We start from the raw sequence: 26033 nt of genomic DNA, 5'->3' as shown, positions 1-26033 counted from the left end.
TGTCTAAGCCACTACCCTAATCCAGGAGGAAGGGACCCCAATTCACTCTACAAGCAGCGCAAGAGAACGCTCCAAAACGCTGAGGCAGTATCAACAACCTAACCTTCTTCCGGCTGCCGCTCGCTCGGTCGTCGAGCACAGGTCGCTGGGAGGCTACAGCGCAAGCGCAATCCGCTCACAGGTGGACTACAAGTCCCGGCATGCCTGGCCACGCGGCGTCGCCTGGTAACTCGCGCCACACGAGGCGCGCTAGGTTGGCTCTTCTGCGCGCCTGCGCCTTGGCGAGCTCTGCGCAGGCGCATTTCCAACGCTTGGAGGAGAGGGCGGGGTGTCGTTCCCTTTCGCTGATGCAAGATCCTAGTGCGGTGGTGGGAGAGGTATCGGCAGGAGAAGCGCTGCCGCCGGGGCCTGGGGCTGACCCGTCTGACTTCCCGTCCGTGCCGAGCCCACTCGAGCCGCAGCCATGTCTGGGGACGAGGTGAGGGTCTGAGCCCGGCGTTAGGGCTAACTAAGGACTGAGGCGAAAAGCCGAACCCACTCCAGTGTGGGAGACCGGGCCTGCGGCCTAGCAGCTGGCCGCCGCCATGTGGGGCAGCCGGGCCTAGGCGGCCCGGAGCGGCAGAGCCGGCGAGGACTCCGGAGCCGCAGGCTTGGCTGCAGCGCGCTTTCCTCAGGGCGGCGGCGCCGAGGCGGACCTCCTGCCGTGGCTGGCGTTTCCGGAATGGAGAGCACACGTTGAGTCGCCCTCCCTGAAGGGGCTCGAATGCCCAGTTAATTCCCCGAACGAGATTGGGGCTGGCGATCCCTGCATTCCTTTCTGCTCGGCACTGCCGCCCCAGCTCGCCTCACTGGGTGCCGCGAGGAGCTCTCTTAGCTTGGTAGAACGCCCTCGTTAAAACTTTCTAGGCTGTCTTGTCGGGGCCGGTATCCCGCCCTCGTCTGCCTTCCTAGCATTGCTTTTTAAAAAGACGAGGGGGTGATGGGATTAGAACGAGAGAAAAAGATTCTGCAGCCTCAGGAAGTGACTGACCTTCCCGGAAAGTTTCCGGGTGAGCCCCCGAGCTTCCCTTAACAGAGGGCTCCCAGCGACGTGAGCGGGAAGTCCGGGCTGTGAAACTGGCTGGATCTTTTTCTGCCGTGGTGCTTGGAACTCAGTGAATTTCCTCAAATCCCTTTCCCCCAGATTTATCCTAGTTGATATAATATCTACCGACTTAAAATGAAGGTGATTTTAAGTACTCTCAGTAGGTATTGCTTAACATTGGGGGAGGCCCTGTACGGTGTTGAGAATTTCCTCAGGCAATAGGAAGCCTTGATCACAAGGGCAAAGGAATGGCCGAGAAAGGCCAGTAAATGTGCTCACAGGAAGTAGAATAATCTCCAGTTTGGTGACAGTTAAGGGGTGAACACTTGACAAACAGGTAATGATTAATTCATGGAGGGCTGTGAAGACGAAGTTAAGGAATTTGGAATGTATTCTGGAGGGGATTTCAGTCTCTTAGACTTGGTTCTCACAACAGTCCTGTAAAATAGGTCTGTTGTGCCCATTTTAGAGATGAAAAAATTGAGTGTTACAGAGTTGTATAATGCCCATGATCAAATACTAAGTGGCTGAGCCAGTAGAATTCCAGATTGACTAGGATCTTAATGGCTTAGAGAAACTGAAAGTTTGTAGATGGTCCTTGGCGGTTATGATAGACATTGCTCTAGGCTGCTGTATTTCAAATGTGCTGAGAGTGGCAGTGTTTCACACTTGTTTTGTTTCTACTCATTTTTCAAACTTCTCATAACCTTTGGCAAATACAGTACTTACGTAGTGCAAGATTCCATGGGGTGTTATTCTGTGTATGGTCAACTAGTTGACACACAAGGTAGAAATAGGGCCATCAACATAGTGACTTGGAGGGCTAGAGGGATCATTTTTAGCAGTGGGATTAGGTTTTGAAAGAAGCGGAATATGAATACATTACTGATGGATGAACAGAATTTTGTGACGCAAAGATGGCAGAACCAGCATTTCAGCATAGAACTTTGGAAGCCAATAAAATATTAGACAGTTTGGCCACTTGGGGTGCCAGTCCAACTGCATTTTACAGGAAACCAGGGCCGAGGGAGATTAACTTGTCCAAGATCATGCAGAAAGGTTCTAGTTAATAGGACTAGAACCCTGGTCTTTGGCTTCCATTCTGCCAGGCAGAAGTTAGTAGTGGAGACAAGGTATGAAGAATAGGATGTAGGGCCTGGTTCCTCTAGTGCTATTGACTAGGTAAGTATTTTTAGGCCATTCCTTTAACATCTGGCTACTGTACAGGCTTGTGAGGATCAGATGAAACTCTTGTACTTGAAAATGATTTATAAACTGCCAGGGACTTCCCAGAGTGGAAGTAATCCTGCCTGGTGGTTGTCAGGCTAGACGATTAAAGAGGCTACTATTAAAAAGTAATTTTGTGTTTCCTTCATATTTCTGGGTTTTTTGGGGTTTTTTTTTGTTTTTTTTTTCTTTTGAGATGGAATTTCGCACTATCGCCTGGGCTGGAGTGCAGTGGTGTGATCTCGGCTCACCGCATCCTCTGCCTCCTGGGTTCAAGTAGTTCTCCTGCCTCAGCCTCCCAAATAGCTGGGATTACAGGCGCCTGCCACCATGCCCAGCTAATTTTGTTTTTTGTATTTTTAGTAGAGATGGGGTTTCACCATGTTGGTCTGGAACTCCTGACCTCGTGATTCGCCTGCCTCAGCCTCCTGAAGTGCTGGGGTTACAGGCGTGAGCCACCACGCCCAGTCTTCTGTTTTTGGGTGGTTTTTTTTTTTTTTTTTTTGACGCATAATTGAAATACACTGCACACATTTATTTATTTATTTATTTATTTATTTTTTGAGACGGAGTCTGGCTCTGTCACCCAGGCTGGAGTGCAGTGGCCGGATCTCAGCTCACTGCAAGCTCCGCCTCCCGGGTTTACGCCATTCTCCTGCCTCAGCCTCCCGAGTAGCTGGGACTACAGGCGCCCGCCACCTCGCTTGGCTAGTTTTTTTTGGTATTTTTTAGTAGAGACGGGGTTTCCCCTTGTTAGCCAGGATGGTCTCGATCTCCTGACCTCGTGATCCGCCCGTCTCGGCCTCCCAAAGTGCTGGGATTACAGGCTTGAGCCACCGCGCCCGGCCTACATTTATTTTTAAACCTGGTAATTAAGCCAAAAACTCACCAAAACAGAACCCTTTTCAACCTAGTGGAACTATGTTTTTTTTTTTTTTTTGAGACAGGTTCTTGCTCTTGTTGCCCAGGCTGGAGTGCGGTGGCACAATCATAGCTCACTGCGCCCTCTGTCACCTGGGCTCAAGGGATCCTCTTCCCTCAACCTTGCAAGTAGCTGGGACTACACGCACATGCTCTTGCACCTGCTAACTTTTTAATTTTTTGTAGAAATGAGGTCTTGCTTTGTTGCCCAAGCTAGTCGTGAACTCCTGGCCTCAAGCAGTCTTCCTGCCTCAGCCTCCCAACATGGAACCATGATCTTTAAAAAGCAGAATCCTAGAAATATGGCTGCTCCCTGGTAAGGGAAAAGAAAAATCCCCTAATCAATAGGCATTCAGTATTTTCACATTTGTTAAAAGCAGCATCAACATTTAATACTTGCCTGTTTACTACGGGGTCCCATTCACAAGGAGTCAGAACATTGGGTTTTCATAAAATATGGTAAGGTGTTTTTGCAAAAAGAAGCTTTAAATAAAAAAAAAAGGTTTTGATTAAAAATGGGATGTGTGTTGTGTAAAGTTTATGAAACACAAAAGAATACAAAGAAAAATAGCAGAATCTAAGCCAGGCATAGTGGCATTCACCTGTAGTCTCAGCTGCTCAGGAGGCTGAGGCCAGGAGTTCTAGGCTGCAGTGCACTATAATTAGAATTGAGAGTAGTCACTACATTTCAGCCTGGGCAACATAGTGAGACTCCCATCCCTTAAAAAAAAAAAAATCCCACAATCTTATCACACAGAGATGGCAACACTTGGCATTTGTTCTGGTTACCTTTGGAAGGAACTTTTAGATCAATGTCTTGCTTCTCTGTGGGTTCTTTTGTGACTCACACCTGCTTCTGGGTATAGTATGACTATAAAGTTGATTTCTTGCGTAAGGTATGATCTATAAGAAGAGGCTTCTAATTCGATGAAGCATTTCAGGGTAATTTTAGCTGGTATACCTTTTCTTTGCCCTCTCCAACCAAACGTGAGAAGTTGAAAATAGAAAATTTATGCTTTTGAAGGCTTTGTTGTGAACCTAAAATATAACTCAAGTGATTCTGTAGTTTTCCGTAAGTGCACTGTCAACAGCTATTTGCTTTTCAAATCCAAACTAGTCTCATAAAAGAAAACCAATCTGGAGTGTAGTCAGCTTATAATTTGGAAGTTAGAGATGAAAGTCTTAAAAAGCCATGATTTTAGTCAAGACTAACATGGCCTCGTTCTTTGGGTGCTGCTTCGGGATCCCTGGTCCTTATTTGTAAACTGTACTTTGCAGGATGGTATGAATAAAATAAGGCAATGAGCATGTATGTTAAGTATCCAGACAGTAATTGAGAGAGAGGTTAATTATTTTAATTTATGATTCTTGCATGTTTATTATCCATTACAAGGCTACAACCAAACTGTTTACTTGTAGACCATAAGGTTTTTCAGGGGATAAGAAGGCACTTGTGAGGCTGTCCTCTGATGATACCAGGATCCTTTCCATCTTTAGTCTGTCTTGATGAATAATGGTTAAAAGGCAATGAATATTCTAGGGAACTTGATGCTTGAAAAAATGCAATAAATGGATTGTAATCCCTTCCAGAACCTTTGCCAAGTCTTTCTATTTCAAGAATGAGGATGAAATGTGGCTACTTCCCTGTATGATTGCAGTGCTCCTTGCAGGGTGACCCGGGGCTCAATAGTGGATCAGCAGTGGGGGACTCCTTCCTCTTTGCTCTTCTACCTTGGTAGGGACACTTCTTTAAGTTGGCTAGATAATGTTCTTCAGACTGACTACATTTCAGATTTAACTATTTATACGATTGGATCCTTGTTAAGGGAGAAAAGACTAACTTTGAAAATACTTTGCAAATACCGTACTTCTCTACTGGGCAAGGACAGTAACTATATTACCTTATTACAGACTGTGGCTTGATTTCAGTCTAGTTTCCTTAATGATCTTGGAACATAAATAAGTTTATGTTAGAATCAATTTCTGGAAGCTTTTGAGAGTTTTATATGTTTGAGAAATTAGAGCACGTGAGTTGATGAAATTTCAGTGATAGGAATCAAGAGAAAACCATACTTCGTGAATGGTAAAGTATTACATAAATTACAATTGCTAATATTTATCGAGTACTTATGTGCTAGGCACTATGGCAGGGGGTTTACATTTACATACTACTTTAACCCTCCCGGTAACCTTGTGTGGTTTCTTGTCACTCTGCTACTTGTCTCCATTTTACAGATGAGCCGTGGAATAACATAGGTACAAGCCAGAGTCAGAATTTGAATCCAGTCAGATGGGCTCCAGACTTGTGCTTTTAAACACTTTACTACTACACTGTCCACAGCAGATCACTGGGCAAAATGCTGAATTTAAGCATATTAATAGACTGTGGAGAGAGATTGGTAAGGGGCTCAGAAGAAAAAAAAAAAAAAAACTTGGTATTTGAATCCAGTTCTATTTGACTTGAAAGACCCTGCACTTTCTTTTTTTTGTTTTTGAGACTGAGTCTTGCTCTGTCACCCAGGCTGGAGTGCAGTGGTGTGATCTTGGCTCACAGCAAGCTCCACTGCCCAGGTTCACACCATTCTCCTGCTTCAGCCTCCCGAGTAGCTGCGACTACAGGCACCCGCCACCTTCTGCTAATGTTTTGTATTTTTAGTAGAGATGGAGTTTTACCATGTTAGCCAGTATGGTTTTGATCTCCTGACCTCGTGATCCGCCCGCCTCGGCCTCCCAAAGTACTGGGATTATAGGCGTGAGCCACCGTGCCTGGCCTCCTGCACTTTCTACTCTATCAGGTTTCTGGCCTGTATGATGTCTGAACTTTTCTTTCTTCAAGTGATCAGTGCAAGCAGATAGTCTACAAATTATAAATTAGTTTTCCACCTATTCTATAGTGGACATTTAGATAAAAAGAGAATTTGGGGGCAAGGCATGGTCCTCACACCTGCAGTCCTAACACTGGGAGGCTGAAGCTGGTGGATCATTTGAGCCCAGGAGTTCAAGACCAGCCTGGGCAGCATGGTGAAACCCCGTCTCTACTAAAAATACAAAAATTAGCTGGGTGTGGTGGCGCACGCCTGTAATTCCAGCTACTCGGGAAGTTGAGGTGGGAGGATGGCGTGAGTCTGGGAGGTCAAGGTTGGATTCAGCTGAGATCATGCCACTGCACTCCAACCTGGGCAGCAGAGCCAGACCCTGTTTCGTTAAAAAGAAAATGGAACCTTTAATGTTCCATAAGCAAAAAGCGGAGTGAAATGTTTTACACATGAGGAGTTGCGGATGGGTTTCCTTGAAGATCTGTCTGAACTTCAGGATAAAGTTAAAAAAATTTTGTTTTTTTAATCTGGTCAGAAGTCTTCCAAGTCTCTCTGTAGCAGCCCCAAGTTACCAACCTTGAATAAAACATTTATACCCCTGGCCAGGGGCGGTGGCTTACACCTGTTATTCCATTGCTTTGAGTGGCCGAGGTGGGAGGACTTTTTTCCTCTGGCAGTTTGTGACCACCCAGGACAACAGAGGGAGACCCCGTCTCTACAAAATGAAAAAATTAGCTGGGCATGGTAGCACATGCTTGTGGTCCCAGTTACTTGGGGAGCTAAGATGGTAGGATCACTTGAGTCCAGGAGGTTGAGGTTGCAGTGAGCCGTGATCGTGCCACTGTACTCCATCCTGGGCGACAGTGAGACCCTGTCTCAAGAAAGAAAAAAAAACAGTACAAAAAAATTTACACCCTGCTTAGGTATTGCTTTCCTATATCTATAAAGTAAGAGGCATAGCATAAGTTGTTGCGAAAGTCCCTTCCCTAAATTCCATGATTCATTCAAACGTCCATATTTGCTCATGAAACTGAAAGTGAAGAGTCTGTGGGCCGGGCGCGGTGGCTCAAGCCTGTAATCCCAGCACTTTGGGAGGCCGAGACGGGCGGATCACAAGGTCAGGAGATCAAGACCATCCTGGCTAACACGGTGAAACCCCGTCTCTACTAAAAATACAAAAAAATTAGCCGGGCGTGGTAGCGGGCGCCTGTAGTCCCAGCTACTCGGGAGGCTGAGGCAGGAGAATGGCGTGAACCCAGGAGGCAGAGCTTGTAGTGAGCCTAGATCGCGCCACTGCACTCCAGCCTGGGTGACAGAGCAAAGACTCCGTCTCAAAAAAATAAAAAAATAAAGAGTCTGTGATACTTTGCAAATTGAAAGACGCGTACATGTTTCAATTCCCCTGATGTTTAATAGTGTTGGGAAGGTTGGGTGGACATTTTATTTTATTTTTTGGTAAATTCTCCTTTGGTGTTTTAATGTATCAGATACTCTTTTACTTTTAAGAGTATGCCTTTTGAGGATAAAGCATATTTGGAATGTGAGCATCATTAAAAATAGTCATTTGGTCCCTTTTTGTTTTTTATCTTTTGAACAGATGATTTTTGATCCTACTATGAGCAAGAAGAAAAAGAAGAAGAAGAAGCCTTTTATGTTAGATGAGGAAGGGGATACCCAAACAGAGGAAACCCAGCCTTCAGAAACAAAAGAAGTGGAGCCAGAGCCAACTGAGGACAAAGATTTGGAAGCTGATGAAGAGGACACTAGGAAAAAAGGTGAGTAGTTGATGTGAGAGAGTTACTGTTGTCCTAGAAGCCCTGGTTCTATGAGCATTTTGGCTTTTGTATATGCAGCAACCTCTCAGCCTGATCAGGCTGCTCCAGTGAAGTCAAGGCCATCAGTAGGCTGTATGCAGTGGACCGTTTTCGATTTCTGATAGGCTTGTTGCAGGGAAGTTCCCATTTAATTCACAAGTTGCAAAGATGATGAAACCTTGCCGTTCCAGAGCTGGTTTTCCAGTTTAACCCATCAGGTCTCTTCTCTAACTTTAACAGTAGTTGTATTTGAGTGTGGGCAGAAAGAAATAGTACTAACATAGGCAGTTTTGTGTCTTAGCAAGTCTGAAAATATATATGAGAGATTAAAATGAAAGCCTAAAGTATTTGGGGTTAGACATCAGCTTTAGTTACCCCTGTGCTGTAACATAGACATAATTTGACTATTAGAGAGAAATGATTCTGTAAACATTATTTGTGTCTGTTGAATATAACTCTGTGCCAGGATAGAGACAACTGACATTCACTGAGCATCTACCCTGTGCTAAGTGTGTTCTACATGTTTAAAACAAACTTGGAAAGTAACTCATTCCTGTTGTAATAAGATAAAATGGATTTTTAAGTAGTTTCTTGAAAAACTTTGTAGCAGAGGGATCCTAAAATATTTCTAGTTTATAACATGGCAGGTCAAATGGAAAATTTGTTGAACAGAACCTACTCATTAATGGTAGGTAAAATTTCACTGATAACTTGTATTTACTGTGCAGCCTTATTTTAATAAATGTGAAATAATTTGTTAAGCCTTTTGATGACTAATAGATGCAATAAAATGTTGAGCTAGGCGGTAGAATTTAGGTGAACAAGGCATAGGCTCTTAGTATCTAGTAGAGAGATAGATAAGCAAGCTGGTAATAAGTTCCTCAGTTGGGGTAAGCAGAAGATACTGTACAAGCACTCTGGGGATACCTAACCAAGTTGCAGGGAAAGATGGATACGCTTAGAGAAGGCTTTGGTGGAAGTAATTTAACCAAGATCCTGTGAGATGGAGGTAAGAGGGCCCACAGGAAGGTTTGGAGGTGAGAGACCTCACGTATATTGCACTCGGAACTGAAAGTAGTTCAGTAGGGTTAGAACCAGAGATTGAAGTGAGGAAGTGAGGAAGGCAAGAAGCAGAAGTGGGAGATAAAGTTGGAGAGTTGGAAATGGTGTTAGAGCTCTGACTTTGTCTTGGGAACAATGAGGAGTGATATGGTCAGATTACTAAATAAATATTCTCAACATGGTCCCCTAACCAGATTTTTCCTATAGATCTTTGAGATGACCCACCATTTTGTTTTTCAGAACCATAACTTTTGTGGCCAGGCGCGGTGGCTAACGCCTGTAATCCCAGCAGTTTGGGAGGCTGAGGTGGGCGGATCATGAAGTCAGGAGATCGACACAATCCTGGCTAACATGGTGAAACCCTGTCTCTACTAAAAAAGATTAAAAAAATTAGCTGGGCATGGTGGCACACACCTGTAGTCTCAGCTACTCAGGAGGCTGAGGCAGGAGAACCGCCTGAACCCAGGAGGCAGAGGTTGCAGTGAGCCGAGATTGCGCCACTGCACTCCAGCCTGGGCAACAGAGCAAGACTCGGTCTCAAAAAAAAAAAAAAAAAAAAAGAGCCATAACTTTTGTGATTGTGGAGGGACTAATTAATACTCAGTCAGTCTTTTCTGGTGACTTGATTAATTGCTGAGCTATGTTTGTGTAACTCATAATTTGATGCTTTGCCTTTTTGTTGTTAATGATTATGCATTGGTCTTTTTAGATGCTTCTGATGATCTAGATGACTTGAACTTCTTTAATCAAAAGAAAAAGAAGAAAAAAACTAAAAAGATATTTGATATTGATGAAGCTGAAGAAGGTGTAAAGGTAGTATTGCTTTCTTGTTGAAGGTAAAATTTGGCCTCTTGCAAGGTTGCTAATGGCTGATGTTTCCCTCCCTTTGACTCACCTCTTACTAGCTGTGCTTTTGTTATTAGCACTTAATTGCCACTGGTAGGGTCATTTTCTTGGGAGTGTGTCTGACTAGGTGTCTTAAGGGATTGTAGTTTAAGGAATTTAAATTTAGGTCTTATATATTGTATTGTGTGCCATTAAAATGATCACAAAATGTCCCTTGTCCTTAACCATACTGAGATTTTTGGCTGCGGAGAACTATTTCTATGAGTGAGAAATCCTTTTGAGCAAATATTCCTTTGGTTTCTTAAACTTTTGGTAACATAGAATATACACAAATTCATACATGTACCTCTAAGCAGCAAAGAATGAACCACAGTGGTGGTTGGTATCTGATGACAGTGTGGCCTGTAGGCAAACCAGAGTACTCAGGCTAGTTTTATGATCTGATCTTGTGGGTACTTGAGACCCTGTGAGTCTTATTACTGAATTGATTTCTTTTTTTGTTTTTTTGGAGACGGAGTCTCACTCTGTCGCCTGGGCTGGAGTGCAGTGGCCGGATCTCAGCTCACTGCAAGCTCTGCCTCCCAGGTTTACGCCATTCTCCTGCCTCAGCCTCCCGAGTAGCTGGGACTACAGGCGCCCGCCACCTCACCCGGCTAGATTTTTTTGTATTTTTTAGTAGAGACAGGGTTTCACCGTGTTAGCCAGGATGGTCTTGATCTCCTAACCTTGTGATCCGCCCGTCTCGGCCTCCCAAAGTACTGGGATTACAGGCTTGAGCCACCGTGCCCGGCCCTGAATTGATTTCTAATACAAATATCTCAAAATTATTTTGGACGGGGAGTAACAGGTGGGCAGGAAGGTGAACAGGAGGGAGGGTAGGTGGATGGATGAAAGGGGAAGGAGCTGAAGATCTGTTCTCCTCCCTAGGGTTAACCATTTTAAAGATCCTGCCTAGGAATCACTTTAGCAGAATCCACACATCTATTTATAAAACCCAAGGTAATGGCAATACACACACTTACATAGAGAGAGAAAGCACGTGTGCACACAACAGCAAACATACACCAAATATCTTGTGCCCTCTACTCAAAATTTTCTTTGGTGAGTAGTTTATTTGCTCAAACTCAAGTGAATAAAGTATATCCCACTTGTAGCAGGAAATGTATACAGTAATTCATTGGGTTTTAGAAATAGTGTCATAATTTTATGACAGTTAATTCAGTAAATATGTAAGTGATTACAGCGAGTCAAGCATTTGAAGCATTGTGTGGTAATTGCTAGAGTACTGACATGAGTAAGATATTTTTCCTGTTTGCAAAGATATTTTGGTTCAAGGATAATTTAGAATCCTTGAGAACAAGCTAGTTTTATCTGGATTCATCTTGCTCTCTCCCTGTTTGGGGATTCTCTTTTCTTTCTACTATAGGGAAATTGAGAAAAATGCTCAGATTATAATGAGAAATGGGATTTAAATATCCTGGGTAACAAAGTTTTGATTGACAAGGCTTTGTTGGTTGATTCCTCCAATAGCTTTTATTGGGAGATTAGCTCTAAATAAGTGCTTGAATACTGTTGTTGAAGTCATAACATAAGAGGATGTTAGAGGTATCCTGGTCATCAGGCAAGGCATGGACATTCACTTGAAGGGTTTTTGAGATCTTGGGCTACTCTCCCACCTGAATTTTCAGACTATTCCAGGGCTTTTGAAAAGCCTTGAAAAATACTTTTTGCAGACTGGGCGTGCTGTCTCACGCCTGTAATCCCAGCATTTTGGGAGGCTGAGACGGGCAGATCACCTGAGGACAGGAGTTCAAGACCAACCTGGCCAACATGGTGAAACCCCATCTGTACTGAAAATACAAAAATTAGCTGGGTATGGTGGTGCACACCTGTAGTCCCAGCTACTCAGGAGGCTGAGGCAGGAGAATCACTCGAACCCAGCAGGTAGAGGTTGCAGTAAGCCGAGAGAGCGCCACTGCACTCCAGCCTGGGCGACAGAGCGAGACTCCGTCTCAAAAAAAAAGAAAAAAGAAAAATACTTTTTGCCATTCTCTGCCTTCTGCTGTGTCTTGGTGTCAGTATGGAAGTAGATCTTACTGGGATAAAATAAAAATATTATAGCACTAGAAATTGGCTAGTGCGTGCTAACTTATATTCAGCATTTCTAAGTTCTTATTTATTGACTTAGAGACTGGGTGAGTATTTGGTTTCCTGTTTTATGGTATGTGGCTAATGGATACCATGGGCAGATTTATTTATTTATTTATTTTTTTGAGACAAAGTCTCACTCTGTACCCAGGCTGGAGGGCAGTGGCATGATCTCGGTTCACTGCAACCTCCATCTCCTGGGCTCAGGCTTCCCTCAGCCTCCCAAATAGCCGGGTTTACAGGCACCCGCCACCACGCCGGGCTCATTTTTGTATTTTTAGTAGAGAGGGGGTTTCACCATGTTGGCCAGGCTGGTCTCAAACTCCTGACCTTAGGTGATCCGCCTGCCTTGGCCTCCCAAAGTGCTGGGATTACAGGTGTGAGTCACTGCGCCCAGCTGGCAGATTGGTCTTGTAGCCACATGTGGCACTAAGACTACACAGCTGGATTTGGGATTCAGAATCTGAGCTTTATTTACTCCCAGCTATTCCAGGTTTTCTGCTGGTAAGATTTCTGAAATGACTGTAGCCATTGTCCCAGTTCAGGATGTAGGCACACACAAAATAGATACTAATTAATGAGTAAGGTTGACAGCACACTTCAGGATAGGGAGTTGAATAAGGTGGTAGAAGGAAGGAGAAATCAGAAAGCTGGAAACTGAGACTGGCCTTTTCTGCCCTTCTGGGATGTTTATGACTCATTTCTAGGTTTTAATATGCCCTGTTTACATCCATGCCTCGGGCAGCTAATCTTGGGGTCAAGCTTTACTTTGTCTCTATTTATCACTTGATCCGAATTCCTCATAGCTTCTGCCTTTCCCTCTTTGATAATGTCATCTATTGGAGTGATGCCCAAAGACCACGCCACAGACAGGTGCCAGGCTGACTGTGGTATAATAAAAAATAAATATTTGTTCTTTATGTTCTTGGCTCACAACTGCTAAAATCCTTGGAATCTCCAAAGTGATAACAGGGTCATTGGTATGCTACTGATATGACTGGTGGCTGGGGATCCCTAGATAGCTTTAGGATGGGGGCTGGTCACCAGAAGGACAAAGCTGTGATTTTAGAGGGTTGGGACTTCCAGTGGTCCCTCTGCCACCTCCAGAGAGGGATGGTCTGGAAATTGAGTTCAGCCACCAGTTAATAATGTAATCAGTTGGCTGGGCGCGGTGGCTCACACCTGTAATCCCAGCACTTCGGGAGGCCTAGGCAGGTGGATCACCTGAGGTCGGGAGTTTGAGACCAGCCTGGCCAATATGGTGAAACCCCATTTCTACTAAAAATCTAAAAATTAGCTAGGTGTGGTGGTGTGTGCCTCTAGTTCAGCTACTCAGGAGGCTGAGGTAGAAGAATCACTTGAACCCGAGAGGCAAAGGTTGTAGTGAGCCGAGACCGCACCACTGCACTCCAGCGTGGGTTACAGAGTGAGACTCTGTCTCAAAAAATAAATAAATAAATAAATAAATAAATAAATAAATAATGTAATCAGTCAGTCATGCCTTTGTAATGAAACTCCTAGACATGGGTTCGGAGAGCTAACATGCTGGTGAGCACAGCAAGGTGCCAGGAGGGTGGTGTCCCTGGCTTGGCAGCGCCACGCCTACCTTCCTTGCCACTCCTCAGCTCCCACCCCAATACCTTGTCTTATGCATTGCTTATGTTTGGCTGTTTCTGAGTTGTATCCTTTATAATAAACTGGCAATAGTAGTACTTTCCTAAGTTCCATGACTCGTTTTAGCAAATTATTGACTCTTGGCAGGGAATGTGGGAACTTCGAGTTTATAGCCATGTTGGACAGAAGCAGGCAGCATGGGGACCCAGTGCGTGGTGACTGGCATCTGAAGTGAAGGCAGTCTTGAGGAACTGAGCTGTTAAACCTGTGAAATCTGATAACTCTGGATAGTGTGTGTCTTAATTAAACTGGAGGACACCTAATTGGCATTGGAGGGTCTGTGTGGAAGACCACCACATATTTGGTGTCACCCAGAAAAATCTTTCCCAGTGACTATATCAAAATCACTTAGAAACTTCTTTAAAATACTCCTGAACCCTGTTCCTGCTGAAGATTGTCAATCCGATTTAAACTTTTAAAAGTTTCGCAAGTGATTTTTTTTTCTTTTTGAGACACAGTTTCCCACTTGTTGCCCAGGCTGGAGTGCAGTGGCGCGATCTCGACTTACTGCAACCTCTGCTTCCTGGGTTCAAGTGATTCCTCCCAAGTAGCTGGGATTACAGGTGCCCACCACCACACCCAGCTAAATTTTGCATCTTTAGTAGAGATGGGGTTTCACCATGTTGCCCAGGCTGGTTTTGAACTCCTGACCTCAGGGATCTGACCTCCCAAAGTGCTGGGATTACAGGTGTGAGCCAAGGCGCCTGGCTTCTGCCGTGATTCTGACAGTAGCCTGGTTTGGAAACAAGGACAATAATTATAAGATCCTAAGGCTGAAGAATAAAGAGATGAATGAGGGGGAAAGATCCCAGAAGTGTTTTGAAGAATTCAGTTTAAATGGCAGAGTCTCTGTGACCCAGTTTGGTCCATCTCTGACCAAAGTTATCTGTAACTTCAATTTTGAATATGTGACTTTTTTCCCGCACCAAAATAATGTCAGCCCACGTCAATTTAAAAAAAGAACAGGCTGGGTGTGATGGCTTATGCCTGTAATCCCAGCATTTTGGGAGGCCAGGGCAGGAGGATCTCTTGAGGCCAGGAGTTTGAGACTAGCCTGAGCAACAAAGCAAGACTCCTCATCTCAACAGAAAATGTAATAAAATAAATAAAAAGAATAGTCCCAGTATCAAATGTTCAGACTCATCTCACTTTCTTAGGATCTTAAGATTGAAAGTGATGTTCAAGAACCAACTGAACCAGAGGATGACCTTGACATTATGCTTGGCAATAAAAAGAAGAAAAAGAAGAATGTTAAGTTCCCAGATGAGGATGAAATACTAGAGAAAGATGAAGGTAATGCTGAGGACTCAGCAGCACATTTAGAGGTTACTCAAGCCTTTGGCCCTAGTCTCCTTGATGGGGGTGGGGGGTGCTTTTAAAATTTTTTTCTTGCCCCTTATTTCTACTGCCTGATAATAGAAGCTGAAAGGAAACAGTGTCTGGCTTGATAATGGCAGTTAAAGAATTTGTCAATTGTGATTACATTAAGAAATACCGATTCAGGCTTGGGAAAATTACTATAACCGATTTTTTTTTTTTTTTTTTGAGACGGAGTCTCACTCTTGTCACCCAGGCTAGAGTGCAGTGGTGCGATCTCAGCTCACTGCAACCTCCATCTCCCAGGTTCAAGCAGTTCTGTGCCTCAGCCTCCCAGGTAGCTGGGATTACAGGCACCCATCACCACGCCCAGCTAATTATTTTTATTTTTATTTTTAGTAGAGACAGGGTTTCATCATCTTGGCCAGGTTGGTCTTGAACTCCTGACCTTGTGATCCACCCGCCTCGGCCTCCCAAAGTGCTGGGATTACAGGTGTGAACCACCGTGTCTGGCCTGATTTTTTTTTTTTTTTTTTTTTTTTGATTCTGAGTTTTGCCCTTGTTGCCCATGCTGGAGTGCAATGCCACGGTCTTGGCTCACCGCAACCTCCGCCTACCGGGTTCAAGCGATTCTCCCGCCTCAGCCTCCCACCTGGCTAATTTTGTATTTTTAGTAGAGACAGGGTTTCTCCATGTTGGTCATACTGGTGTCAAACTCTCAATCTCAGGTGATCCGCCCGCCTCGGCCTCCCAAAGTGCTGGGATTACAGGCGTGAGCCACAGCGCCTGGCCCCAATTTTTTTAATAAAAAATTTTTTTTTAAGTTTTGTTTACAGTTTTATTAGTTTCTAAATGCTATGGGGTCTTTGGAGAACTTTTGTCAGTAGATGAGTTTTATGGATGTTGCTGTTTCTTAGGTGCTCAGAACAGTTGGACTCTTTCCTCTAATTATTCTAATGCATTATTTTATCTTTGGCTTGTTAAATTAAGAAACATTTCCGTATGTTAACTCCTAATTAGAGAGGTCTCTATTAAGGGTCTTTTTTGAAAGTCATAACATCCCTGTTTCTAAGGAAAAGGGTTGTAAGCTTTGGTTTATGCGTAAGGCTGTTGTGAATGCAGCTGTGGAAGGGAAGACAAATGTCTTTGAAACTTTTCATTTTTCTAGACCCACCCCCACTTTTGTATGATAGTAGGGCCCACCCCTCATTCTTAAAATCTTTATTATCTGTAGCTCTAGAAGATGAAGACAGCAAAAAAGATGATGGTATCTCATTCAGTAATCAGACAGGCCCTGCTTGGGCAGGCTCAGAAAGAGACTACACATACGAGGAGGTAAGACAAAATCTGTTGTGAAAAGGGGCTAAGCTATTCACTAGTGCTCAAAGGAGCAAGATAAATCTTCCTTGGTGGAACAGATGCAGAGAGGTCACACAGCCAGTGCACAGCAGTTCCTGGTGTGCACCCATGGGGCAGCCTGCCCAGAGTGCAGCAGTCATTGTAGTACTACTGACTGTCCCCACCTGAATTTGCAGACTGCTGTGTGCATGCAGCCCTCTAGGAATCAGGAGGGCAGTAGTGACAGACTAGCTAATTTGGGGCCAGGGTAGTCTGGAGTTTGCTAGTTTGGGCTTTCTTGAATCTTACTTTTCCATGTATCATGTACTTTCCCATAGAAACAACAGAATGAGTAGTTGTTCATTCATTTCACTTTGGATAAGGAGTTGCTGAACATCTATAATGAACCAAATGCTGGTTGGGGATGAACCTCTGCCCTCAAGGAGCTCCCAGACTTGTAGTAATGCATGTGTATATTTAATCAGAAGTGAAGTATTTGCTGTTAAGCAACATGACTCAAAGGGGAACTTTATACCCCGGCAGTTACTAAGCGTGTTCATGAATACCACTTTATTTTTATAGTTGCTGAATCGAGTATTCAACATCATGAGGGAAAAGAATCCAGATATGGTTGCTGGAGAGAAAAGGAAATTTGTCATGAAACCTCCACAGGTCGTCCGAGTAGGAACCAAGAAAACTTCTTTTGTCAACTTTACAGATATCTGTAAACTGTAAGTTGGTTAATGGAGTACCTTCATCCCAAATACCAGATTCTCAATGCAATTTTAAGAATGCTAAATGTCCTTATTGTGGACTTCATTATAGATGGAAAGAACACACAAGTGTAGGGGGTGAGGGAGTTCACAGTTCAAGTCTGTCATTTTCTTCAATTCATAAGTCTCAGGGCTATTTTATTTTATTAAAGATGCGGTCTTGCTTTGTCGCCCAGGCTGGAATGCAGTGGAGTGGTCATGGCTCACTGCAGCCTCAGTCTCCTGGGCTTCAGCAATCCTCCTGCCTCAACCTCCTAAGTAGCTGAGACTGCAGGTGCACACCACCGTGCCAGACCAATTTTAAAAAAACATTTATTTATTTTTTTTGTAGAAACGTGGGTCTTGCTGTGTTGCCCAGGAGTGCTTGTTTTATTAGTGCATTCAGAGGTGACAGAAATCAACTCATGCTGACCCATTGAGGATGGATCCTAACTAGATGTAGTGAAGAGTGAGGAGTCTCAGTGTAGTCCTCAGACAGGAGCCTTGGGAGCCCAGGGAGTGGAAAGGCTCATCAGTCGGTCTAGGACAGGCCTGCCAAGCAAGCAGTGAGCTCAGGGAAAGTGCCTGAATTTGGTGAGCCCCTTCCTTGGATGATCATTGCCAGGACACAATTGATGAAATTGCCTTTCTTAATTACCATCACATTCTATGCCAGAGTCAGCCCTAGGTTACTGTCTGGGAATGGCTTTTCTCTGAGCTCCTCAGCTGCATGTTTTCTGGCAGGTTCCTTAGGACGACTGACCTTATCTACTCTGTTCTTCAGTTTCCTAAGTGATACGTGCTTGTAGTAGAAAATACGGTAAACACAAAAAGAGATAATATTCACTCAAAATTTTACCACCCGGAGATAACTGCTTGTTTTCATTACTTACATATATTTAAATAGTTAAGATTTTTTTGGCTAGTGACAGTAGTAGTATATGCCCATTGCAGAAAAATTAGAAGATAAAGACATGCTAAAGAAAATGAATAATCATCTGCAAAGTCCACCATTAGGAGGTAGATAACTGGCTGGGTAGCTCACGTGGTAGCTCACACCTGTAATCCCAGCACTTTGGGAGGCTGAGGTGGGCGGATGACAAGGACAGGAATTCGAGACCAGGCTGGCAAACATAGTGAAACCCCGTCTCTACTAAAAAATACAAAAAATAAGCCAGGCGTGCTGGCAGGTCCCTATAATCCCGGCTACTCAGGAGGCTGAGGTGGGAAGAATCGCTTGAACCTGGGAGGTGGAGGTTGCAGTGAGCTGAGATTGTGCCATTGCACTCCAGCCTGGGCAGTAGTGTGAGACTCTGTCTCACCAAAAAAAAAAAAAAAAGAGGTAGATAACTTATCATAGTTTAATATTTTTATGTTTAGCCAGTTTTATGTACATATTTTAAAAATAAATTATCATACTGGTTTTTAACCTGTTTTCTCGATATATTGTGAAAGTTTTACTCATGTCATTAGTCCGAATAATTATTTTAAATAGCTACACAACATATTTTATTTTAACAGTTCCATAAGCTGGACATGCTGCTCCCAGGTTTTTATTATCAGAGGCAAAACTTCACCAAACATCTTTATACATGTATCTTTGCAGTAGCTCAGAATAGAACCATAAGACAAGATGAAATTGCTGAGTTAAAAGGAATGGATATTTTTATGGCAAATATTAGCACATTGCTTTCTAGCAAGGTTGTGCCAGTTCATATTCCCGCCAGCAATGTAGGAGCTTACCTATTTTATTATATTTTTACCAGTTCTCACCCATTGCATTTTGGGGAAAAATAGCTTAAAATTGTTGTAGTAGCACCTGCTTGTTGGAACAAGTTCAAACAGTGCCACAGCATAGATTTAAAAAATGAAACTATTGAATAGCATTGCTCTATATTTGTTTTTTATTTTATATGTATGTGTGCATTTTTTTTTTTGTATATTGAGATATTTCTAAAAGTAGAATATACCCTGGAATGGATTTATTTAACCATTCCTCTAGTTGGTGAATATTTAAGATGTTTCCATTTTTTGCTGTTGGGCTACCACGGAACCCTTCTAGACATACACTTAATGGAAATTTTAAACAGGAAATATATATAGATTAACATATATATTTATTAGCCTGTTTGATAACATCACCTAGGTTTGGTGTATGCTGAACTTTGCCTCAGATTTTTTTACTTTTTTTTTTTTTTTTTTTTTTGTTGAGACGGAGTCTCGCTCTGTCGCCCGGGCTGGAGTGCAGTGACCAGATCTCAGCTCACTGCAAGCTCCGCCTCCCGGGTCTATGCCATTCCCCTGCCTCAGCCTCCCGTGTAGCTGGGACTACAGGCGCCGGCCACCTCGCCCGGCTAGTTTTTTGTATTTTTTAGTAGAGACGGGGTTTCACCGTGTTAGCCAGGATGGTCTCGATCTCCTGACCTCGTGATCCACCCGCCTCGGCCTCCCAAAGTGCTGGCCACTGCGCCTGGCCTACTTCTTTAAAAAGAAGGTTTTATGCTATTTTACAATAGTCTCAAAAACAAAAGAAAAAAAGGTGGTTTTATAGTTATAACTAAGGCCACCTTTGTATGTTTTCCTGGCCCCTTTTTCCTTCCCAGAGGAAGTTGTTACTCTTTAAAGTTGATGTTTACTGTTTATGTTTTCCATCCTTGTTTCTAGACACTTACTCATATGTATATGGTCATAAAATGTAATATGGTCTTATGGGCATTGAAGTTGTAAACAAGTGGTATCCGGCTTGGCTCACACTTCTAATCCTGGCACTTTGGGAAGCTGAAACAGGAGGATCATTTGAAGCCACGAGTTCCGTACCAGTCTGATCAATGTAGTGAGACCCCATGTCTACACAAAACTAAAGAGTTAGACGGCATGGTGGCACACACCTGTAGTCCTAGCTACTTGGGAGGCTGAGATGGGAGGATGGCTTGAACTCAGGAGTTTGAGGTTACAGTGAGCTATGATCATCACTGCACTCCAGCCTGGGCAACACAAGACCCAATCTCTTAACAATAAAAAAAGTGGTGTCATATACTTTATCTTTATTTCAAAGTTTAAATAAACGATGCAGTGAAATTCACCTAATAGCTAAATAATCACAGATCAAAACAATGAACAGATTTTTTAGAAGTTTGGTGAGATTTCCATGAAAGATAAGGTTTATATATTTTGATTTTCTTTTTAGATTACATCGTCAGCCCAAACATCTCCTTGCATTTTTGTTGGCTGAATTGGGTACAAGGTAAGAAACTATATACGTTTACATACAGTATTGCTGGACATTTCATAAGAACCTTTCTTAAAAAGGATATGTAACACCCTTAGAGAAAACGTTCACCTGATTATTAGAGAAACTTTTAGGCCAGTGGAGGAGTGAAATCACTTTGTTTCTGTGGGAGAGCTTGACTGCTTAGGAATAGGGCACAGAGTTGACATCTGAACAGGCCTGCTGGTGTACCAGTGAGAGGACCACAGAACTGCCATGTTTAGACTTTCCTGTTACTAATTTGAAACTCATGAGTCTTTTTATGGAGCAAATATTAGATCTTTAGAGGAATCAGTTTTTTTAAGGTCAGACTATTTTTTCCTAAATTGGTAACAGGCTATTGAAGAAATACAGCTAGGAAGTTGATGAGTGGCACTTTAGAAACCATTGAAACAGGGATCTGTGATGAAGTAGGTACTTACCTGTCTTCAGGGCTCACCTTTTGAAGGCACTGAGCACGTCATTCCCACCCATTCAGGAAGGCCAAGATCTCATGGAGCCCATGCCAATGAGTTTGACTACTATCTGGAAGCCTAATGTCCCTTTAAAAATAAGTAATGTAGAGTAGGTTATGATGATGATGACTAATGCATATTGAGCACCTCTTGTGAGCCAAGTGCTTTTTTGGGTGCCATCTCAATTAATCTTCACAATAGTTCTACGAAGTAGAAAGTAATATTCCTGTCTTCACGTTTAGAAACAGGTTCAGTAAAGTGAAGTTGTAGTTGGTCACATAGCTAGCTTGCTTAGTGGCAAAGTCAAGATAGATACAATCAGGTCTATCTTTCCCTGCAGCTTGCATCACCTAACAGGCTTGACACCTGTGCCTCACTGGCAGTACAGAGATAATTAAAGTGTTCTCTTCCTACTCTCTTTAAACTGTTGGGATTTGCTACCCTAGGTGTGGGGTTAAGGAGTAATTTACTTGACCATGGTAGATATGTTGGCTCTGCTGTAGAATAATTGTGTTTTTTTGTTTGTATTTTGAGACGGAGTCTCACTCTGTCACCCAGGCTGGAATGCGGTGATCTCGGCTCACTGCAAGCTCCGCCTCCCGGGTTCACGCCATTCTCCTGCCTCAGCCTCCTGAGTAGCGGTGCCCGCCACCACGCCTGGCTAATTTTTTGTATTTTTAGTAGAGATGGGGTTTCCATGTTAGCCAGGATGGTCTCGATCTCCTGACCTGGTGATCTGCCTGTCTCGGCCTCCCAAAGTGCTGGGATTACAGGCGTAAGCCACCGCGCCCGGCGTGTTTTAAATATAAATTTGTTACCATCGTTGTTTATTTGTAACTTGCACAAACTAATGAAGAAGCAAAAGCTAGTGTTGTTTTTTTCTATTGTTAGAATAATCTAGAGGTTTTGTAGAGGTGGGATAAACTATTATAACAAGTTGTGGCCAGTAAACTTACAGTCAAATGGGTTAAATGGGTTTTTGAGAAAATTCCATTTCTTTTGACAGTGAATGAAAAAAAATTTCTACATTAAGCATTGGAATCACTGTAGCCTGGAGATTAAGGGTTCCAATCTGTGGAGGAGGAAATTTAACCCTGCCTGACTGAATTTTGTTGTTTCACTTTATGATTTATAATTTTGAATGAATGATATCTAGCCTAGAGCTTTGCTTTCTCAAAAGTGCCTGTCAACAGTTTCCTATCAAACAGTTTATCATTAAGTACCATTGACAGTTTCTGGATTGTGATTCAACTATCCTTTTTTTTTCTTGAAACAGCTTGATTGAAATGACAGCTTACAAATTTAAAGTATATAATCCAGGGGAGTCCCACTCGGACATCCGTCTCTTTCGCAAGAGCGAGCGAGCTATTCTCCTTTCTCTCTTGCCTATTAAACCTCCACCCCTGGACACCCCCCCACCCCCTGCCAAAAAAAATATAAAAATAAAATATACAATCCAATGGTTTTTTTGTTTTTTTTGTTTTGTTTTGTTTTTGAGATGGAGTTGTGCTCTGTCGCCCAGGCTGGAGTGCAGTGGCGCGGATCTTGGCTCACTGCAACCTCTGCCTCCCAGGTTCAAGCAATTCTCCTGTCTCAGCCTCCCCAGTAGCTGGGACTATAGGCACACACCACTACGCCTGGCTAATTTTTTTGTATTTGTAGTAGAGATGGGTTTTCACTGTATTGGTCAGGCTGGTTTCGAACTCCTGACCTCAGGTGATCAGCTTGCCTCGGCCTCCCAAAATGCTGGGATTGCAGGTGTGAGCCACGCCTGGCTCCAGTGGTTTTTAATATCACATGTTAAAATTAATATGTATAACTGCTACCACAATCAATTTTAGTATGTATTTTTATCAACTATACTTTTAACCATGACTGAATCAAAATATTTGGTGCTTAGAATTTTAAAAAACAAATGTAGCCCCTTTCATGTTTTTGTATTTCTAGCTCTCTCCTTTCCCTTACTTTGTACATGGTATGATTTGTAAAAGTTTTTTTTCTTTTGTTGGATGGACTTCACACACAATGAAGGAATCAGTTTGTTTTAGACTTAAAATCAATTATAAATCTGATTGTTACCACTGGAGATTTAATTGGATTTGATGTTAGTATGGGCACATCATTAGACACAACCTGTTTAATTAAAAATAAATTTTGAGGCTGGGCGTGGTGGTTTACGCCTGTAATCCCAAGCGCTTTGGGAGGCCATAGTGGGAGGATCACTTGAGTCCAGTAGTTCGAGACCAGCCTGGGCAACATAGGGAGACTCCTCCATCTCTACCAACAACAACAACAACAACAAAAAATTAGCAGTTCATAGTGGGGAGTGCCTGTAGTCCTAGCTCAGTTCACAGTGGGGAGTGCCTGTATCCTAGCTTCTTGGCAGGCTTAGGTGGGAGGATTGCTTGAGCTTGGGAGATTGAAGGTGCAGTGAGCCACGATTGCGCCACTGCACTCAAGTCTGGGTGACAGAGTGAGACCCCTGTGTCATAAATAAATAAATTTTGGGAAACTAAGTAGCATAGCACCAGTCGTAGAGTTTATCCTATGCTACTGAATATATTTTAAATTCATTAAGTTTAAAGGTGCTGGAATTTGGTTCCTTTAGAAAAAAACAATAATAATGGAGATATTTTTGTTTTCTTTTCATAGTGGTTCTATAGATGGTAATAACCAACTTGTAATCAAAGGAAGATTCCAACAGAAACAGATAGAAAATGTCTTGAGAAGATATATCAGTAAGTATAATTAATTTCATTAGATCACCCTGAAATGTTCTCATCAGGCTGCAGTGTTGTAGGAAGATCCATTTGATTGCAGTGAGCTGGGAAAAGCTGGCCTTAAAAAGATCAGAGACAAAATGATAGTGAAAGGGAGGTGGCTCTTGACTACTAACTAGGGGCATAGGGAAGGATTTGGATTTTTAAAGAAAGCCCAGCTGATTGAAGCTGCTGGTTGATTGTAGGGCTAAAGGCCAAGTCAGAGAAACCTGCCTGTGATTCAGGCCTGGCCTTGGCCCCCTTTTGTTCCTAGTTATTTAAAATTGGCATGTCTGCTAACACGTTTGAGTGGCTCTCCTGTAGACAGAAACAAGAATAAGCAAGCTGGCAGGCTTCCCTGCATCCTGGGGCATTGAGTATCAGCCCATGTTTAGTGCCGGAAACGCCACAGCAGACAGCTTGTGTTTTCTTACCCCTCGGATAGCTGAGCTTCCCTGGTCTGGGTGCCCAGGTAAATTCTCAGCCTGGGCTTATGGAGTACTTTGTAGGAGATATATTTAAGAAGGCAGAAACTTCTCTACCTCACTGCGGCCACCAGGTAATTGTGTGTTGCTTTATTTGCAGAGGAATATGTCACTTGTCACACATGCCGATCACCGGACACAATCCTACAGAAGGACACACGACTCTATTTCCTACAGTGCGAAACTTGTCATTCTAGATGTTCTGTTGCCAGCATCAAAACCGGCTTCCAGGCTGTCACGGGCAAGCGAGCACAGCTCCGTGCCAAAGCTAACTAATTTGCTAATCACTGATTTTGCAAAGCGTGTTGTGGAGATGTGGCTGGACAGGTTTGCCATCAGAGTGGATATACCGTTGTATTAAAAACAAGATAAAAAAGCTGCCGAGATTTTTGGCGAGTGGTTGGTTGGTCTGAAGACCTTGCAAGACGCTGATGTTCAAGCTGTTGACATACTCATTGCCTACTTTTAACACCTGTCAGAGAAACGTGATACGGGGTAAGGAGGTGCTTTTTTAAAATCGTTCATAGACTTCTGTAAAATGCAAGATAAATTAAAGTTATTATAACAGTGATTCTTTCAATTTGGTTTGTCCTTCAGTTTTCTTTTCTATAAAAATTGTGCTTGGTGAAATCAGCAAAAAACCAACCATAGAAAACTGTGTGGGCCTGGGCTCTGACAGTCTCTGTATCCTTGTCCTGAGAAACTGGACAGGCACTTCCAGTTTCTGAAAACGACAGGCACTTCATCTGGGCAGCCATTTCTCTTCTTCTCTGCTTCTCTTGAGATACACAGTTAAAGCAGACACGGCCTCCCACGCGTGTGTGGTGGGACCTTGAGACTTGGGAGGACTGCCTGTTTTCAGTGTCCAGGGAATGACTCCATAGATTTGACTTCTTTTCCCTATGTGAGGATGGTTGCTACTACCTCACCGCCAAGTCCTCCCCCAGCTGTTACCACATGAAGGAATACAAGGTGCTAGGTACCCTCCTTCCTCGTTGACCACTAAGAGGTCTTAGAAACATAGCCTGTAAATGTGTCTTATAACTGGCACACTAAGAAAGATCCTAGCTGAGCATCTCTGTTGGTGAGGAAGCAATGTATGTGCGGTTCAGGAAACTCCTCCAAGAGGAGTCCAAACAGGGATGCTAGAGGAAGCTGTTTTCCTAGCCAACTTGTGTTCTGGGTTTGAAAAAGACCCACCACAAATGCTTTTCTATTTTCTGATTTAAAAGTTGCTTTTGAATATGACCATGAGAAACCAAGAAATGCTGCTTGTGTGGTGCTCTGCTTCCTGAGGATTTGCTGGAAGGGGATTCTCCGCTGGCACATGGGAGAGGGCCATCTTCTGTGTCTGTGCTGTGATCTGCCTTGCTCTCACTTGCTGAGGATAAGGGCATACACGTTGCTCCTCGCTTTCTTGTTGCCAGACTTCGTACTAAGCAGCCCAGGAACAGTCACTCAGACCCAAATGTCTTGACCATGTTGTTTTTAATCACTGTGACCCTTAATTTTAAAGCATAGGCCAAGTGTTGTCAAATACCTTGGCTAAAACAGTGGAGGGTGGTGGGTAAAGCAATAGAGGGTGCTTTCCCTCAACCCACACACTGGCTGACTGAACTGCCACTGCCACAATGAACCCAACTGCTGTTTATGTCCCCATTTTCCTTTTTTTGTATCTACACCCACACGATTCCCAATGTTGGATATTTCTACATGAATAAAGCAAGGATCGGTGCCTCTTGTGTAATCAGCGCTCCATTGCTTTTGTGTATGTATGTGTGTTTGGTTTATTTATTTAGTGGGACCCCTTAGGGGAAGGAATGATACTCTTCAGTTTGGTGACAGGTTGACAAATAAATTGGTGATTTCAACCCGTTTTTAACTTTATTCTTGAAGCAGATTCTCAGGACTGATGCAGCCCGTTAGTCCAGTTGCGATAACTGACTGAATTGGATTGAAAGCGCATGAAAAGTAATGGGTTGCCCCTAAATGTTATTCAGACACAGCAGCACTAACCTCTTCTGTCTCCACTGTCTCTCACCAAACAGCTCAGCTAAACGAACCTTG

At 43.3% G+C, this 26033-nt stretch overlaps 1 protein-coding gene across 3 annotated transcripts; it reads left to right on the top strand.

The window, feature by feature from the left end:
• The first annotated feature begins 222 nt into the window (after window positions 1-222).
• On the top strand, window positions 223-25713 carry LOC101025409 (eukaryotic translation initiation factor 2 subunit 2). 3 transcript variants are annotated; one of them, XM_031654046.1, is made up of 9 exons: window positions 223-478; window positions 7646-7823; window positions 9634-9737; window positions 14750-14885; window positions 16144-16244; window positions 16830-16978; window positions 20187-20243; window positions 23375-23460; window positions 24067-24537. In XM_031654046.1, exons 1-9 carry the CDS (start codon window positions 464-466, stop codon window positions 24240-24242), a joined length of 1002 nt encoding a protein of 333 aa, XP_031509906.1. In that variant the 5' UTR covers window positions 223-463; the 3' UTR covers window positions 24243-24537. The 3 variants fall into 3 exon arrangements, with proteins under 3 accessions (XP_031509906.1, XP_031509907.1, XP_009214564.1); XM_031654047.1 differs by lacking the exon at window positions 223-478 and adding an exon at window positions 1069-2266; XM_009216300.4 differs by lacking the exon at window positions 223-478 and adding an exon at window positions 3882-5631 and having other exon boundaries at window positions 24067-25713.
• Window positions 25714-26033: the final 320 nt, after the last annotated feature.

Source organism: Papio anubis, chromosome 13, assembly GCF_008728515.1.
Source record: "Papio anubis isolate 15944 chromosome 13, Panubis1.0, whole genome shotgun sequence".
NCBI classification, from domain to species: domain Eukaryota; kingdom Metazoa; phylum Chordata; class Mammalia; order Primates; family Cercopithecidae; genus Papio; species Papio anubis.
Note: the sequence above shows the minus strand (reverse complement) of the source record. Positions and strands in the feature narration are given on the sequence as shown.

Coding starts and splice junctions, on each gene's coding strand:
- LOC101025409 (XM_009216300.4), top strand. CDS start 5,590: ATGCTGAATTTAAGCATATTAATAGACTGTGGAGAGAGATTG. Junction 7,824..9,633: donor AGAGGACACTAGGAAAAAAG/GTGAGTAGTTGA, acceptor TGGTCTTTTTAG/ATGCTTCTGATGATCTAGAT. Junction 23,461..24,066: donor TGTCTTGAGAAGATATATCA/GTAAGTATAATT, acceptor CTTTATTTGCAG/AGGAATATGTCACTTGTCAC.